Source organism: Macaca thibetana, chromosome 3 (assembly GCF_024542745.1).
Source record: "Macaca thibetana thibetana isolate TM-01 chromosome 3, ASM2454274v1, whole genome shotgun sequence".
Lineage (NCBI taxonomy): Eukaryota > Metazoa > Chordata > Mammalia > Primates > Cercopithecidae > Macaca > Macaca thibetana.
Window position 1 is genome coordinate 29,091,172 of NC_065580.1, and position 19,074 is coordinate 29,110,245.

Below are 19,074 nucleotides of genomic sequence, written 5' to 3' on the forward strand. Positions count from 1 at the left end.
TGCCTCTACTAAAATTATAAAAATTAGCCAGGCATGACATATATAAAAGTGGCCGGGCATGGCAGCTCATGCCTGTAATCCCAGCACTTTGGGAAGCCAAGATGGGTGGATCACCTGAAGTCAGGAGTTCAAGCCCAGCCTGGCCAACATGGTGAAACCCCGTCTCTACTAAAAATACGACAAATTAGCTGGGCATGGTAGCAGGTGCCTGTAATCCCACCTACTCGGGAGGCTGAGGAAGGAGAATCGTTTGAACCCAGGAGGCAGAGGTTGCAATGAGCCGAGATTGTGCCACTGCACTCCAGCCTGGGCAGCAGAGGGAGACTCTGTCTGAAAAAAAAAAAGTCATCTATGAAAAGTGGGAAGAGAAGTGGACTAGATAAAGGTAGTATAATTACTGGGAAGAATTAAGGTCCCACTTGAAGTCAAGAATATAAAGAGACAAGAAGTTAGTTTGTCATTTCTCTTTAGCCATATTTAGTTGTATGGGTACAGAAGCAGTAATACAGAACTTACTTCAACTGCGATTGAGGTTTTGTCAAGTAAGTACCATTAAGCAAGAAAGGTTCAAGGAAATTCAAAGGGTATGCAAGAACATGTATTTTTTAGCTTACGTATTTTGCTTTTTATTATATTGTCAAATATACTTAATAGCAGAAAGAACAATATAATGAACCCCACAATTCTATCATCCAAGTCCAATAGTTTAAAATTTTGCAATCTTTTTTCATCTATTTCTCCACATGGTTTCTTTTCCTGGATAATTTCAAAGCAAATTCCAGACATCATATCAGTTCACCTATAAATACTTCCAGATGCATTTCTAATAAAGAAGGGCTTTTAAGAACCGTAACTACAATGCTATTATTACATATAGTGAAATCAACGATGATTCCTTCATATTAACTAATTCTCAATCCATGTTCCAGTTTTGCAAAGGAATGATGACAACAACCAGTAATGAATTTAAGCCAGCTAAGAAAAGAAGAAACAAGGCTGATGGTGGAGTTAGGAATAGCAGAAAAGTAATTGGATCAATAGGTTGCAGGTCCTGCTGCTGGGAGCATTGATAGAGTCAGGAACCCACAGGTAGGGTGCTCAAAGGATAGGAGGTGATCCCAATTTCCTCTTTGCCCATCGTTTAGTCACATCAGTCTTCCAACCTGGGGGGTTGGAAGATTCTATACGGATTTCTTCCCTTCAATCTCATCCATCTCAGCTCCAGCACCTGATTTTCTCAGGAGAATGTGCAAACTAAATTAGATTCTCCTATTACAACCTTGGTGCATCTTTGGAACACTTGTAATCATAATTTTAAAACTATAAGAAAATTTATTTGACATCTAACTCCACCAAGATCTACAGCTCCTTTGCTCACAACTGTCATTGCCAGTGCCTAGAGACTATCAACAGGAGATTTTTGGCTGGGCAAGGTGGCTTATGCCTGCAATCCCAGCACTTTGGGAGGCCGAGGCAGGTGGATCACCTGAGGTCAGGAGTTCAAGACTAGCCTGGCCAACATGGTGAAATCCCATCCCTAATAAAAATACAAAAAAAAAAAAAAAAAAAAAAATTGCTGGGCGTGGTGGCGCATGCCTGAAAGCCCAGCTACTCAGGAGGCTGACATAGGAGAATTGCTTGAACCCGGGAGGCAGAGGTTGCAGTGAGCCGAGATTGAGCCATTGCACTGCAGCCTGGGCAACAAGAGCGAAACTCCGTCTCAAAAAAAAAAAAAAAAAAAAATAGGATGTTTTCAATAAATATTTGTTGAACGAAGGAAGGAGTATCAATAGTGTCAAATGCCACAGACTTCTAAATCCATCCATAACGCAGTTTCCAACAAGGATTCTAAATTATTTGCTCTCAAGAGAGGGACACCATTTCCTCGCTTGTAAAAAGACGCAACTTAGTAGGGTCGTAAGAGTTTTTTTTTTTTTAAACGGAGTTTAGCTCTTGTCGCCCAGGCTGGAGTGCAGTGGAGCGATCTCGGCTCACTGCAACCTCCGCCTCCCGGGTTCAAGTGATTCTCCTACCTCAGTCTCCCTAGTAGCTAGGATTACAGGCGCCTGCCAGAACGTCCAACTAATTTTTGCATTTTTGGTAGAGATGGGGTTTCACCATGTTGGCCAGGCTGGTCTCGAACTCCTGACCTCAGGTGATCCGCCCGCCTCGGCCTCCCAAACTGCTGGGATTAGGCATGAGCCACTGTGCCCGGCCGTATTAGTATTAGTTGAAAACTAAGTTAAGCCCCTCATCCCTGCTGAATTTGGACAGACCGCGTTCTAAAAATCTCTTATCAACCTAAATATGCTAGTTGATAAAGGAAATGATTAATCAAGATTGTCCTAAACACTACAGCCCTCCTTAAGCTCGCTCTAAGGTTCTAAAACGACCAAAAAAGGCGTGGACCATGCGGTTAAACTCTCCCGGTCAGGCTGCCTCAAGAGGCGGATATTAACCTCTCAGGACGGAAGTTCCGGAGCCTTCAAACGCTCGGGGAAGCGACTCGGCAGCGGACCAAGATGGCGGCGCCCAGTGAGGGACAAGCGTTTGCCGTAGGGGTTGAAAAGAATTGGGGTGCAGTTGTTCGCTCCCCAGAAGGGACCCCCCAGAAAATCCGGCAGCTGATAGATGAAGGGATTGCCCCGGAAGAGGGAGGCGTGGACGCGTGAGTTCACGAGTTAGCCCTGGGTCCGGCATTGGAAGATTGGAGAAGGCTTGGGGAGGGGGTGGCGTGTCGCGTGGGGGGTTCCCCTCGGTCGGCGTCTCGGGCAGTGGGGATGGCTTCTTCTTAGGATCTGAAAGATACTCTGGTTACTATGTTTGATCGGCTTTGATCTTCCCGTCGGGATGTACCGGATTCCCAACCGCAGCCGAAATTTTGTCATCGGACATTATTTTTGGAAGGAAAAAAAGAGGACCGTCAACTGAATGAGTTCACCTGACTTCTCTTAATTGGGAATTCTTAACCTTTTTTTGTGCCGTGGACCCCTTTGGTTCTCTGGAGAAGCTTATTAACTCTCGTAATATTTTTAAATGCTTGAAGTAAATTACATAGGATTATAAAGGAAACCAGTTAGATTAGAATGTAGTTATCAAGATAGTAAAAGGAAAAAGTTATGCAGTAACATTCTTTTTATTAAAGAGTTCATAATATCTAGTAATATGTCTTGTCAACCGTAAAAGGTATTTGAAAACGTGCAACCACCGTAATGTGGGAACATTATTTCCATAGATGACAAATTAACGGGTACTAATACTACTATGGTGTTTTTACCTTCATTCATAATTGAAGAAAATGCTAAATCTTGTCATTTAAAGAGAAATAAATGTCATTTTTACCCATCCAAGTTTATGGATGCTGTGAATTTTTTTTCCCACACCGCCTTGAGGCTTTCTATGAATCTCTGAGAGTTTTAGAATAAGTTTATTTCTTTTGAGCTATAATCGTTGATGTAATCCTATTTTTATTAAAATAATGTTTGTCGCCTGGCGCGGTGGCTCATGCCTGTAATCCCAGCACTTTGAGGAGGCTGAGGCGGGCAGATCACGAGGTCAGGAGATTAAGACCATCCTGGCTAACACGGTGAAACCCTGTCTCTACTAAAAATACAAAAAAATAGCCGGGCGTGGTGGCCCGCCCCCGTAGTCCCAGCTACTCGGGAGGCTGAGGCAGGAGAATTGCTTGAACCCAGGAGGCGGAGGTTGCAGTGAGCCGAGATCGCGCCACTGCACTCCAGCCTGGGCGACCGAGCGAGACTCCGTCTCTGAATGAATGAATGAATACATGCATGCATCCTTGTCTTTCAGCAATTCCCCGAATTCCCCGAGCACTGTTGAAATGCCTTCCACTGAAAATGAGAGAATTGCTTTGCTGAGTTTTTTTCTCCCTGATTTTTTTTTTTTTTCCCATGAAATTTCCTGAAGATCTTTACTTTGATTCGAATTTTCTAATTGGTTCTTTTTTTTTTTTTTTTTTTTTTGGAAGGAAAGGGTATCAAAGGTTCCTGCAGGTAGAAATATCAAAATTGTTTTTTCCGCTGTTATGAGTCGAATTTCTGCCAGGCGCGGTGGCTCATGCCTGTAATCCCAGCACTTTGGGAGGCTGAGGCGGGCAGATCACGAAGTCAGGAGTTTGAGACCAGCCTGACCAATACGGTGAAACCCCGTCTGTACTAAAGATACAAAAAATTAGCCGGGCCCACGCCCAGTGGTGCGCAACTACTCGGGAGGCTGAGGCAGGAGAATTGCTTGAACCCAGGAGGCGGAGGTTGCGGTGAGCTGAGATCGTATGTACCATTGCATTCCAGCCTGGGCTACAGAGTGAGACTCCGTCTCACAAAAAAAAAAAAAAAAAAAAAAAAAAAAAAAAAAAAAAAAAAAAGTCGAATTTCTGAAGAGATTCAAATTGTATAATGCATACCTGAAGTCTTTCTGTTTACTAAAGTTATGCAAAATACTTATGGAGAACAGTGAATGAGTGAGGAGAATAGTTTACTAGGATTAGTGGAGCCCTGTAGAGGTAGAAATTGATTGAAGTTTAGATATGAGTAAACTGTAAAGAGTTTTGAATGCCAGACTGAAGAATTTGGATTTTATTTAGTAAGTATTATAAAACCATTGAAAATAATAACCTGAGGAATGACATGAGTAAAATGATTTTTAGGAAGCTTAAAATCCAGCGTTGGTGTGATTTATGATACAATGTGTAGAGAAGCTAGATAGAAAACATTTAAGCAGAGGGTACTGTGAAAAGTTTACCAACAGTTTTGCCACTTTATATTAGGAAGGACACGTCTGCCACTTCCCAGTCAGTTAATGGATCACCCCAAGCGGAACAACCTTCATTGGAATCTACAAGCAAAGAAGCCTTCTTTACCAGAGTGGAAACATTTTCTATATCCTTTTTTAGTTCATGTGAATTGCACTTTCTGCCTGCTTCTAGAATTCCTCCAACGTATTACACTACTTACTGTAATGTTTTAAACTTTAGAATCAAACCTTGGTAAGAAGTTATATAGGAAAGTCAGCATCCTAATGTGTTATCACTCAGAGGGACAGTTGAGGTTATCTAACCTTTTCTTTTTACAGAAGAAAAAACTAACAGCCTGAGAAAAGAAGAAATAACAACTAATACTTGTATATAGTATGTTTTTGCGTATATTATCACATTCAATCTTGACCTTAAACCTACGAAAATAAGCATTATTATTATACTTGTTTTACAGAAGAGGAAACAGTTTGGGGCAGGTTATATGACTTGCCCAAGATGAACCTGTTAGCAAACGGCAGATCCAGGATTGTAATCTAATGTTTTTCAGATGACTATACTGCTATAGTAATCTATATATAAATTACTATACTGCTATAGTACATTTAGAGACTATACTGCTATAATGTCTCTTTCTAGATTTTCCTTGTATATTAGCTACCTATTGCTGCATAACAAATTGCCCTAAACTTAGTGACCTTAAAACAACAAACATTTTTTATTTCATAATTTCTGTGGATCAGGAATCCAGGCATGGCTTAGCTGAGTCCTCTGACTCAGGGTCTCTCACAGGCTGCAATTAAGGTTGGTCAGGGCACTGTCATTTCAAGGCTTAACTAGGAAAATTGTCTCAAAAGAAAAATAAAAACGCCGGGTGCGGTGGCTTACGCATGTAATCCCAGCACTTTGGGAGGCCAAGGTGGGCGGATCACGAGGTCAGGAGATCGAGACCACGGTGAAACCCCGTCTCTACTAAAAATACAAAAAATTAGCCAGGTGCGGTGGCGGGCACCTGTAGTCCCAGCTACTCAGGAGGCTGAGGCAGGAGAATGGCGTGAACCTGGGAGGCAGAGCTTGCAGTGAGCCGAGATTGCGCCACTGCACTCCAGCCTGGGCGACAGAGCGAGTCTCTGTCTCAACAAAAAAGAAAAGAAAAAAGAAAACAAAATTAGCCAGGTGTGGTGGTGCTCACCTGTAATCTCAGCTACTCGGGAGTCTGAGGCAGGAGAATAGCTTGAACCTAGGAGGCAGAGTTTGCAGTGAGCCGAAATCGTGCCACTGCACTCCAGCCTTGGCAGCAGAGCAAGACTCCATCTCAAAAAAAAAAAAAAAAAAAAAAGGAAAGGGTCACTTCCAAACTCAGTCATTGGCACACTGTTGGCAGGATTCATTTACTTGTGTCTGTTGGACGGAGGGCTTCAGTTCTATACTGGCCATTGGCCAGAGATGCCCCTCCCCACTTGGTTCCTTGCTATGTGGGCCTCTCTAAAAGAAAGTTCACAGCTTGGCAGCTGGCTTCCATCAGAGTGAGCAGGCCAAAGAACAAGATACAAGCCAGCCTCATTTTGTAATCTAATCTCAAAAGTGACATCTCATCATTTTTGTCATATTTTATGCATTAGAAGCAAGTCACTAGGCCAGCCCATACTCAAGAGGAGCAGATAACACAAGGGCATGAATACAAGAAGGCAGGGATCACTGGAGCCACCTTAAAAGCTGCTCACATCACCTTGCTTTGAGAGAAGTCTTTAGTAGCTCCACCTGCTTTTTTTCCTGCAAGTTTGCACCCCCACCCCAGTGTGTGTGTGTGTGTGTGTGTGTGTGTGTGTGTGTAGACGGTCTTCCTGTGTTGCCCAGGCTGGTCTCGAACTCCTGGTCTCAAGCAATTAAGCTGCCACAGCCTCCCAGAGGGTTGGGATTACAGGCCTGAACCACCAAACCTGGCCCTGAATTTCTATCTTATAAACTATTAACAAGGTCTTGACCTAGGAATCAAAAATTAACAAAATTTCAGAATTTAAGACCATGAAGTAAGCCAAATCACACACCTTTTTTTAATCCAGAAACTAATACTGGCAGGTGTGGTGGCTTACGCCTGTAATCCTAGCACTTTGGGAGGCCAAAGTGGGCGGATCACCTGAGGTCAGGAGTTTGAGAGCAACCTGGCCAATATGGTGAAACCCCGCCTCTACTAAAAACACAAAATTAGGCCGGGTGTGGTGGCTCACGCCTGTAATCTGAGCCCTTTGGGAGGCTGAGGCAGGTGGATCATGAGGTCAAGAGTTTGAGACCAACCTGGCCAACATGGTGAAACCCCATCTCTACTAAAAATACAAAAATTAGCTGGGCATTGCGTGTAGTCCCAGCTACTCAGGAGGCTGAGGCAGGAGAATTGCTTGAGCCTGGGAGGCGGAGGTTGCAGTGAGCCGAGATAACACCACTGCACTGCATCCTGAGCAGCAGAGAACACTCTGTCTCAAAAAAAAGTTATACTGGAATATTACCCAAATGAAAAAGTAAGCACATACCAGCTATCACATTGCATGTTTCAGGAAGAGACATTAAGTGTTATGTCATAAGTTTATTTACAAACATACCTCGTGTGCTATATGCCTGAGATCAAGAATTTGATCCATTGTTTTGTTTCCTTTTTTTCCTTCAACTTTTTTTTTTTTGAGACAGAGTTTCATTCTGTCATCTAGGCTGGAGTACAGTGGCGCCATCTCGGCTCACTGCAACCTCCTCCTCCTGAGTTTAAGCAATTCTCCTGCCTTAGCTCCCGAGTAGCTGGGATTACAGGCGTCCACTACCATGCCTAGCTAATTTTTTGTATTTTAGTAGAGACGGGGCTTCACTGTGTTGCCCAGGCTGGTCTCGAACTTTTAAGCCCAGGCAATCCGCCTGCCTTGGCCTCCCAAAGTGCCAAGATTACAGACATGAGCCACCATGCCCGGCCTTTTTTTCTTCAACTTTTATTTTCAGTTCCAGGGTACATGTGTAGGATGTACGGGTTTGTTACATAGGTAAACGTGTGCCATGGTGGTTTACTCACAGATCAATCCATCACCTAGATATTAAGCCCAGCATCTGTTAGCTATTCTACCTGATGCTTTCCCTCCCCCGACTCCCACCTCCAACAGGCCCCAGTGTATGTCCTTCTCCCCACGTGTTCATGTGTTCTCATCAGTCAGCTCCCAGTTATAAGTGAGAACATGTGTTTGGTTTTCTGTTTCTGTGTCAGTTTGCTGAGGATAATGGCTTCCAGCTCCATCCACGTCCCTGCAAAGGACAAGATCTCATTCCTTTTATGGCTGCATAGTATCAAAGAGATTGTGAGCTCAAACATCCATCTTAAGCAGTTGATGTCTTTTTTTTTTTTTTTTTTGAGATGGAGTCTCACTCTGTCACTCAGGCTGGAGCGTACTAGTGCGATCTTGGCTCTCTGCAACCTCTGTGGTTCAAGTGATTCTCCTGCCCCAGCCTCCCAAGTAGCTGGGATATAGGCTCCCACCACCACGCCCAGCTAGTTTTTGTATTTTTAGTTTCACTGTGTTGGCCAGGCTGGTCTCAAACTCCTGAAGTCAGGTGATCCACCCGCCTCAGCTTCCCAAAGTGCTGGGATTACAGGCATGAGCCGCTGCGCCTGGCCCAGTTGATGTCTTATAAAGAAAAGTGCAACAAATCAGATCCAAAGCACAAGTCATCATAATTAGTAATTGCCACTTGTTTTCTACTGAAAATGGCAAATTCTTCTCTGGGCTGTCATTTTGGCACCTATAGACCATAGACGTTGTGAAGCTGAGGATATCTATCCCAACATGGCCAACATGGTACTGACGGGTAGCTCTGTGAAAGGAGCAGAGACTGAAGGCAGAAGAAATGTGGTACCACACCAAGTCCTCCACTTTTCACTACTTTATTCCCTGTGTGCAAGGACAGAAAGACTTGGTAGTTTTTTACATGATTCTTAAAAATTTTTAAATTACAGACTTACAGAAAGGTTGCAGAGGTTACAAAGAACCTTTTTTCCCTAAGCTATTTGAAAGTAAGCCACCAAAGTGATGTCTTACTACTCCCAAATATTTCCTACAAACAAGGACTTTGTCCTATATCACCATGCAACCATCAAAATCAGAAAATTGACATTGATAGGTTACTACCCTCTAATCCTCAGACCCCAGCTTTTTCATCAGTTGTACTAATAACATTCTTTATAGTTGAAAGATCCAGTTGAGAATCACACAGTACATTTAGTTGTCATGTTGCTTTATTCTCCTTTAATCTGGAACGTTTCCTCCGTTTTTTCTTGAATTTCATGATCTTGATACTTTTGAAGATTACAGAACAGTTATGGTATAGAGTGTATGTCAGTGACATTTGTTTGATGTTTCTTTGTGATTAGATTCAGGTTATGCAGGAGTGTCGTGAAGCAGTGCTGCATTCTCATTGCATCCTGTCAGGTGACACATGATTTCTATTTATCGCTTTAAGGTGATGATCACTTTGATCACTTGATTAAGGGAGTATCTGGCATTTCTGTTGTAAAATAACTCTTTCCTCCTTTGTAAATAAAAAGTACTTTGTGGGGAGTTTCTTTGAAACTATGTAAATATCCCATTCCTTGTCAAACTTTATGTAATTGATTTATTTGTAGCAATGTAGACTCATGATTTTCTTTGTTATTCAATGGGTTATAATTCATTACTATCATTATATATTTTGATACTCCAGTTGTTCCTTATTTAGTCAGTGACATCGCCCTCAGGTTGGCTTCTGTGGCCTTTTGACATGTCCCATAACCCATGACCTCTTTATTGCTTTCAGGAACAAGTTGTTCTTGGCTTATCTTGTATTTTTCTCGCCCCATCCCTGGAATCAGCCAATTCTACAAGGATCCTTGGCTGTTTTTCAGTGGAGAATGTTATTTAAAAGCTAAGATCTGAACTGGGTGTGGTGGCACACCTGTAATCCCAGCACTTTGGGAGGCCCAGGCGGGAGAGTTGCTTGAGCCCAGGAGAGACCAGCTTGGGCAACATAGCAAGATCCTGTCTCTATATAAATGAATGAATGAATGAATGCCAAGATCTGGGTGCAGGGAGAACTGATAGCTACTGGGATGCCACTGTTCTCAGGCCCTGTCAGAGGAAAAAGCTAGAGAATATATATGTTTATGTACACACACACACACACACACACACACACACACACACATTGACATGTATACACACATCTAAATTTACATCCATTTTTCTCTATATTTTAAAAAACAATGAGTTCCTGCTGACATCTCCAGTTGCAATTGTATATCACAGGATTCATTCTAGTTTTCTCCCTTTCCCTATTTTTCCCTCCCATATTCAGCACTGTGAAACATAATTTCTGTTATCCTCAATATATTTACTACTTTGATCAATCCCCTGTATGCGCTTCACTTAATCTCCCATTTCTGCCATGCTGCCATCCTTTCTTGCATGAATCTCTCGTCACCCCATTTAGGCCCTAGCACTCCACACTTGGCTGCCCGCAAGTGAATGCCTGGTACATACCATTTTGGTTCTGACACCCTGGGCTGAGCCGCCTCTTCGCAGCCTCCTGGGTCAGACATCTTCCTTGTTCACCATCTAATGGCTTTAAGACTAAATTGCTCAGGAAAGGGAAGGTATTTTAACCATCCTTCTACCATTGTTTCTTGCATTAAATCTTGATTTTGATAACAATATTTAGATCAATTTCCTTTTTGTTCATTGGCTATAAATTGATCACCATTTTGGATATAATGATTATTTAACCATTACTTTTATTCTAGGTAATCATGGCTCCTTTAATATTTGTATCTAAATTTTGTTTTCCAGTCTTCATTCTTCCTTTGCTGATGTGGGAATGTTTTTCAAATTCCTATATCCCTTTATAAAAATGTAGAACTTTGCTGCATCTTCTTTCATATTTTATCCTTTTCTTACTGTGCTTTGTAAAATAAGAGCTCTTCAGGTAAAATTTTTTTTTTTGAGACAGAATCTTGCTATGTTGCCCAGGCTGGAGTGCAGTGGTGCCATCTCAGCTCACTGCAACCTCCGCCTCCCAAGTTCAAGTGAGTCTCCTGCCTCAGCCTCCCCAGTAGCTGGGATTACAGGTACATACTACCACACCCAGCTGATTTTTGTATTTTTAGTAGAGGTGTTGGCCAGGTTGGTCTCAAACTCCTGACCTCAAGTGATCCGCCCATCTCAGCCTCCCAAAGTGCTGGGGCCACCACACCCGGCCCAGGTAGATTATTAAAAACTGAGGCTGGGTGAGGTGGCTCACACTTGTAATCCCAGCACTGCAGAAGGCCAAGGAGGACCAGCCTGGCCAACATGGCAAAACCCCTTCTCTATTAAAATTACAAAAATTAGCAGGGCATGGTGGCGCATGCCTGTAATCCCAGCTACTCGGGAGGCTGAGGCAGGAGAATCGGTTGAAACCAGGAGGCAGAGGTTGCAGTGAGCCGAGATCGTGCCATTGCATTCCAGCCTGGGCGACAGAGCAAGACTCCATCTCAAAAAACAAAACAAAACAAACAAACAAAAAAACTGAGCATTTAATATTAAGGAGTAATAAATGTTTTAGGATACCTTTCCAAATACATACTTAACAGATGCTTTTAGCTATGTAAAACACATTCTTACACATCCCCATTGATACTAGCAATCAAATTTTGGAGGGATAATTTTATTGCCTTTATTCTTTGGAAAGTAAAAATGGATGGGGTACAGTAGGAGAGCATAGGTGAGTGGCAGAAAATATTTCTGTGTATTTGACTTTGACCATCTCTTATTGTTTAGGCATATCCCAGTACTTTCACTAGTGTCTTTAAGTTCCTAGTATTTCAGATTCAGTGAAAATTAACGGATGCTATATTCTACCAGAGAACCAATAATAAACATTTTTTTTTTTTTTTTTTTTTTTTGAGACAGGGTCTCATTGTGTTGCCCAGGCTAGAGAGCAGTGGTGTGATCGTATCTTACTGTGGCCTTGATCTCCTGGGCTCAAGCCATCCTCCTCCCTCAGCCTCTCAATTAGCTAAGACTACAGGTGTGCACCACCACATCCCGCTAATTTTTTTATTTTCCGTAGAGATGAGGTGTCGCTGTGTTGCCCAGGCTGATCTTCAACTCCTGAGCTCAAGCGATCCTTCCATTTCAGCCTCCCAATATGCTGAGATTATAGGTATGTGCCACTGTGCTTGGACAATATTTTGGACATTTTAAACACCTAAAATACATAGTACTTCTTCAAGAATAAGTTAATAACTTTTCCCTCCCACTTATTACTTAAATGACCTTCTGTGAAGTATGGGCCTGTGCATTAAAAATAGTTTTTACCACTTTTCTCATTGCCTTTCTCCTTAATGTTTATTCCTATATACATTAAGAATGAGTTGGGCTGGGCGCAGTGGCTCACGCCTGTAATCCCAGTACTTTGGGAGGTCGAGGTGGGTGGATCACGAGGTCACAAGTTCAAAACCAACCTGGCCAAGATGATGAAACCCCGTCTCTACTAAAAATACAAAAATTAGCTGGGCGCAGTGGCAGATGGCTGTAATTCCAGCTACTCGGGAGGCTGAGGCAGGAGAATCGCTTGAACCCAGGAAGTGGAGGTTGCAGTGAGCTGAGACTGTGCCAATTCAATCCAGCCAGGGTGACAGAGTGAGACTCCATCTCAAAAAAAAAAAAAAAGAATGAGTTAAGATTGTAATTTATGACTTATTCGTTTTAATATACTTGCAGTGTTCACCTGTGATTCCAGCACTTTGGGAGGCCAAGGTGGGCAGATCACCTGAGGTCAGGAGTTCAAAACCAGCCTGAGGAACATGGTGAAACCCCATCTCTACCAAAAAATACAAAAATTAATTGGGTGTGGTGGCGTGCACTGTGGTCCCAGCTACTTGGGAGGCTGAGGTGGGAGAATTGCTTGAACCTGAGAGGGTGAGGTTGTAGTGAGCTGAGATTGTGCCACTGCACTCCAGCCTGGGTGACAGAGTGAGACCTCTTCTCAAAAAAAAAAAAGTACATATATGTATACACACACACACATACACGTGTATATATACGTATACATACACACACACACACACACACACACACACAGTTATATATATATTTGCGGTGTCGTTTTTCTTAACATGGATACTCTTTGAAATGGGCAGGTAAGCCCCCCGAGCTGTCTCCACTCGTCTGTGCAAAATATGGCTGGGTCACAGTTGAATGTGATATGCTCAAGTGCTCTAGCTGTCAAGCTTTTCTCTGTGCCAGTTTACAACCAGCTTTTGACTTTGATAGATGTAAGTATAAGGTACAAATTACATTTTTCTCCACACTCAAATATGTACTATTCTGGTTTTCTGGGGTGGGGAAAAGGTCATTTTAGTTTGATCAAAAAATGCATACTTCAGTCTTTTTTTTTTTAATCTTTTTTTTTTGAGATGGAGTCTTGCTTGTTGCCCAGGCTGAGCGAGATACAATAGTGCAATTACAACTCACTGCAGCCTCAACCTCCTGGGCTCAAGCGATCCTTCCACCTCAGCTCCCAAGTAGCTGGGACTATAGGCGCAGTACCACTACACCTGGCTAATTTCTGTGTTTTTTGTAGAGGTAGGGTTTTACCATGTTGCCCAGGCTAGTCTTGAACTCCTGAGCTCAAGTGATCTGCCCACCTTGGCCTCCTAAAGTGCAGGGATTACAGGGGTAAGCCATAGTGCCTGGCCAGTCTTTTTTTTTTTTTTTTTTTTTTTTGAGACGGAGTCCGGCTCTGTCGCCCAGCCAGGAGTGTAGTGGTGCAATCTCAGCTCACTGCAAGCTCCACCTCCTGGGTTCACACCATTCTCCTGCCTCAGCCTCCCGAGTAGCTGGGACTACAGGTGCCTGCTACCATGCCTGGATACTTTTTTGTATTTTTAGTACAGACGGGGTTTCGCCATGTTAGCCAGGATGGTCTCTATCTCCTGACCTCGTGATCTGCCCACCACGAGCCACCGCACCCAGCCTTTTTTTTTTTAAACTAAGCTAGCTACTGCAGCATGGACTTAACTTAATGTAATCTAGGTAACAGCAGCATGTTTACTTTATTATTCCAAAATGTATACTTCTAGACAAAGAGTGACAAAGGACTTTTATGAAGGATCACACTTTGGAATGTTCTGCTTTATAAGATACATGGGGGCTGGGCGCGGTGACTCACACCTGTAATCCCAGCACTTTGGGAGGCTGAAGTGGGCGGATCACATGAGGTTGGGAGTTTGAGACCAGCCTGGCCAACGTGGTGAAACCCCATTTCTGCTAAAAGTACAAAACACTACTCAGGTGACTGAGGCAGGAGCATTGCTTGAGCCTGGGAGATGGAAGCTGCCATGAGCTGAGATTGCACCACTGCACTCAAGCCCGGGTGACAGAGCAAGACTGTCTCAAAAAAATAAAAAATAAAAATAAGATACATGGCATCTCCTTTGTTGATCTTTAGGATCTCAATTTAGAACCTGTTTTGTGGAAAATATTAAGATTATGTGGTTGATAATATTTTCACATTTTAAAAATCTCTTATTTGTATTTTTAGTTAAATCTCTGCTCTTAGAGGCCATTCATTGGATTCTGAATCTATATAGTGTTTTCTAAGGTGTTGCTGTTTATGTGGATTTCAGATAAGCAACGATGTGCTGAGCTGAAGAAAGCCTTGTGTACTGCCCATGAGAAGTTCTGTTTCTGGCCAGACAGCCCATCCCCAGGTACTTATTTTTGAGAACTCCTGTTCACCATTTTCCTTCGTCATTGCATATCTAATATTGTCTATTTGTTGGTGAAAACCTAGTCTTTGAAGTTTCTTTTTCTCCTTTTCTTTTTTTTTTTTTTTTTTTGAGATGGAGTTTCACTCTTGTTGCCCAGACTGGAGTGCAGTGGTGCGATCTTGGCTCACTGCAAACTCCGCCTCCTGCATTCAAGTGATTCTCCTGCCTCAGCCTCCAGAGTTGCTGGGATTACAGGTGTGCGCCACCATGCCCAGCTGATTTTGTATTTTTAGTAGAGATGGGGTTTCACCATGTTGGTCACTCTGGTCTCGAACTCTTGACCTCAGATGATCTGTCCATCTTGGCCTCCCAAAGTGCTGGGATTATAGGGGTGACCCACTGCGCCGGCCTCTTTTTATCCTTTTCTATTTGCATTTTTCCAGAAAAATTTATATTTACTTGTGTTATTACTTACCTTCATTAAGTGCATTTGACATGGTTAAGGCTTTAGACATATGTATGCATTATCCCATTTAATCCTTACCGGGGCCCTGGGAGGTAGATGATTATCAACTCGGTTCTTTTTTTTGTTTGTTTTTGTTTTTTGGTTTTTTTTTTTTTGAGACAGAGCCTCGCTCTTTTGCCCAGGCTGGAGTGAGGTGGCACGATCTCAGCTCACTGCAACCTCCACCTCCCAGGTTCAAGCAATTCTCCTGCCTCAGCCTCCCAAGTAGCTGGGATTACAGGTGTGTGCCACCACACCCTGCTAATTTTAAAAATTTTTTGTAGAGGTGGGGTTTCACCATGTTGGCTAGGCTGGTCTCAAACTCCTGACCTCAAGTCATCTGCCCACCTCGGCCTCCCAAACTGCTGGGATTACAGGCATCAGCCACTGTGTCCGACCACAACCCAGTTCATTTAGGTGAGGAAACTAAGAATCAAAGGTCTTAAAACCAACTAGAAGAAGCTATAACTAAGTTTAATCTGATTTCAAACCCTCTGCTTTTCCCACCACACCAAGAAACGCCATATTCTACCTAGGCTTCCTGTAGAGGGAGTACTAATAGCAATCATGGTGGAAGTTCATTTGCTAAAGAAGACTCACGGGACCCCAAGTGAGAGTGATCACAAATCTGCAGTTTATTACAGTAAAACGGTACACTATCACAACAGCATTGAAGTAAGGGTGTCATCACAGCCACAGGCTGCCTGTCTGGGGAGGCCAGGTCCAACCTCCTATTTCCTGTCTACATAAGGGCCATAAGAGAACATACTCACCCTTGAATCAGGAACTACTGATGTGTGCACAGAACACTTTGGAATAAGCCCAAAATGTAATCTCAACTGGGTTTTTAAAAATATTTTGTTCATCGGCCAGGCACAGTGGCTCCCAACCATAATCCTAACACTGGGAGGCCAAGACAGGAGGATCACTTGAGTTCAGGAGTTTGAGACCAGCCTGAGCAATAAATGCAGTAAGACCTCATTTCTATTAAAAATAAAAATTAAAAAATATTTTGTTAATCATGTAGGCATATTCCTGCTAAGTAAACAGCTTCAAAGCAGAGCCCTCTGGTGGGGAATCTAAGCGCAAGTATAAAAAATTATTTAGACCCATAGTTAAAAAGCAACACTATTCATCTGTATATTTCATGCCTTGACCAGGAATCAGTGCCATATAGGTATATTTTTTATTTCAGTAGGATGGCAGGCTAATTCCAGGGTCACTGATAGCTGGGAATATTCCATGATTTATCACTAAAAGGAAAAAATAGATTGAAAATAACCAGAGATTCCCCTCTACCTTTGATCAGTGAAAGGGTGGTAGAAAAGGGATTATTAAATAAAATTGTTAAAGTGAAGATGATTGTATAATAAGGATTTCCTGCTGTTGAAATCGGTAGGATTTACTAGTTATTTAACTGTATTGTATAACAAAACTTGGTCCTATGAGGATTTGAATCCATCCTTGTCTAGTGTACTCAGTCCAAGTTTGTTTTTGTTTTTTGTTTTTTTTCTTGAGACGGAGTCTTGCTGTGTCACCCAGACTGGAGTGCTGCAATGACTCAGTCTAGGCTCACTCCACTTCCTGGGTTCAAGCAATTCTCCTGCCTCAGTCTCCCGAGCAGCTGGGACTACAGGCACTTGCCACCACACCCGGCTAATTTTTGTATTTTTAGTAGAGATGGGGTTTTACCATGTTGGCCAGGCTGGTCTCGAACTCCTGACCTGAAGTGATCCACTTGCCTTGGCCTCCAACAGTGCTGGGATTACAGGCGTGAGCCCCCGTGCCCGGCATCTAAGTTTTTAAGGTCTGCCCGGGACTCTATTGGTGGTTCCCAACTCTTGTCACTATACATTTTGCTTTCCTGATCTCATTCGTAATTCAGCTACCACCTCGGAGACCTCTAATTCCTATCCAGATCTCTCTTTTGAGCTTGACTCATATTTTCATCTACCTTCTAAACATTTCCACTTAATATTATAGGTACCTGGAACTCAATGTGTATAAAACTGAACTCTTCCTCTTATACCTAAAACTTTCTCCATCTTGGCAAATAGCACTGACCTCCCATCCAGTTGTCCTAGCCAGAAACCTGAAAGTCACTTTAGATGCTCTTCTCTATCGTCACCCACTTTGACCTATCCATTCTACCTCCTAAATGCATCTTAGATATGACCTTTCAATTATACGATCCCTTGGTTTGGTTCTTTAACATTCAAAGGACATTTGTGTAGATAGAAGAACACAATTATTTTCACTTTATGCTTAAATTTATTAAGCAAAACTACTAATTTTGAAGGTAACTTTTTTCTAACATTTACCAATAATTATAAACTAAATTAAATTTCTTTAAACAGTTTATTTTATTTTATTTTATTTTATTTTATTTTATTTTTTGTTATTTTGAGACGCAGTCTCGCTCTGTCGCCCAGGTAGAGTGCAGTGGCACAATCTTGGCTCACTGCAACCATCGCTTCCTGGGTTCAAGCAGTTCTCCTGCCTCAGCCTTCCGAGTAGCTGGGATTACAGGTGCCCGCCACCACACCTGGCTGATTTTTCCCTCCTGAGTTCAAACGATTCTCCTGCCTCAACCTCCCAAAGTGTTATTTTTAGTAGTGATGAGGTTTCACCATGTTGGCCAGGTTGTCTTGAACTCCTGACCTCAGGTGATCCACCTGCCTCTGCCTCCCAAAGTGCTGGGGTTACAGGCATGAGCCACTGCACCCGGCCTTACCTTGACTTTTAAAGCCAACTTTGTTCTTTCTCCAGCTTTTCCCTTGGATTACACATTCGTACAGAGTCAACAAGTGCCCCAAAGAAAAACCCCTGAGTTGTGAAAAAAAACAGACATATTTCTCTCCAGAAAAATCAAAGCTAGAATGTTTAGCTATGAAAATGTCTCTCCCACCTGGGCTCAGACCAGACGGCTTCACTGTTGTGGCTCAGAAAGGGGCAGACTCCTTCCTTCCAAATCACCCCGTCACAGAACACCTGTTGCTAAGTAGCAAGCCAGAGGGTTAGACTGGATGCCCCGTGAGAGGAGACTTCGAAGTGTTGAGACCTTCAAGTATAGCCTGTGAGGGAAAATCTTAATCTGTGGGTGACAAAATAAGTGCTTCAGGACCACTTACTCCAAATCTACATTCTGCAATACAGTCCAAGAAAAAAGGCAAAATGGTAAGGCACGATGGCTCACGCCTGTGATGTCAGCAGTCTGGAAGGCCAAGGCGGGAGGACCACAAGGTCAGGAGTTCAAGACCAGCCTGGCCAATATGGTGAAACCCCGTTTCTACTAAAAATACAAAAAAAAATTAGCCAAGCGTGGTGGCGCATGCCTGTAATCCCAGCTACTCGGGAGGCTAAGGCAGGAGAACTGCTTGAACCCGGGTGGCAGAGGTTGCAGTCAGCCGAGATCCCACCACTGCACTCCAGCCTGGGCAACAGAGTGAGGCTCCGTCTCAAAAAAAAAAAAAAAAAAAAAGGAAAAAGGCGAAGTATCTGTCCATCTCAAAGCCCTGGGCCCCATGACACTTAGCACAGTTGTCCCCACCAGATGGAAATGCTTTCCATGGCATACCTTCTCCCTGTCTCCTGGGTGAGGCACAAGGCTCTCTCAGTCATCAACACTCTCACCCTTTCTTTAAGAATTTCAGGCCGGTCGCGGTGGCTCAAGCCTGTAATCCCAGCACTTTGGGAGGCCGAGACGGGTGGATCACGAGGTCAGGAGATCGAGACCATCCTGGCTAACACCGTGAAACCCCCGTCTCTACTAAAAAATACAAAAAACTAGCTGGGTGATGTGGCGGACGCCTGTAGTCCCAGCTACTCGGGAGGCTGAGGCAGGAGAATGGCGTGAACCCGGGAGGCGGAGCTTGCAGTGAGCTGAGATCTGGCCACTGCACCCCAGCCTGGGCGACAGAGCGAGACTCCGTCTCAAAAAAAAAAAAAAAAAAAAGAATTTCAAACAATGATACTGGTTTAATTCTTCTTTTGGCATCTAGGTAAGAATGTTCTTTCCCTATAATGTTTACTATGTTCTGG

General features: G+C 43.1%; 1 protein-coding gene across 2 annotated transcripts in view; it reads left to right on the forward strand.

Moving 5' to 3' along the window:
- The first annotated feature begins 2,443 nt into the window (after positions 1–2,443).
- The window catches only part of ZC3HC1 (zinc finger C3HC-type containing 1), a 35,047-nt gene continuing 18,416 nt past the window's right edge, over positions 2,444–19,074 (forward strand). The window contains exons 1-4 of one of the 2 annotated variants that reach the window (XM_050785029.1): positions 2,444–2,668; positions 4,787–4,898; positions 12,941–13,091; positions 14,445–14,528. In XM_050785029.1, the coding sequence (XP_050640986.1) occupies positions 2,523–2,668; positions 4,787–4,898; positions 12,941–13,091; positions 14,445–14,528 (493 nt within the window). In that variant the 5' untranslated portion in view covers positions 2,444–2,522. The remainder of the gene's footprint in view (positions 2,669–4,786; positions 4,899–12,940; positions 13,092–14,444; positions 14,529–19,074) is intronic. The other variant, XM_050785030.1, reaches the window with a different exon arrangement.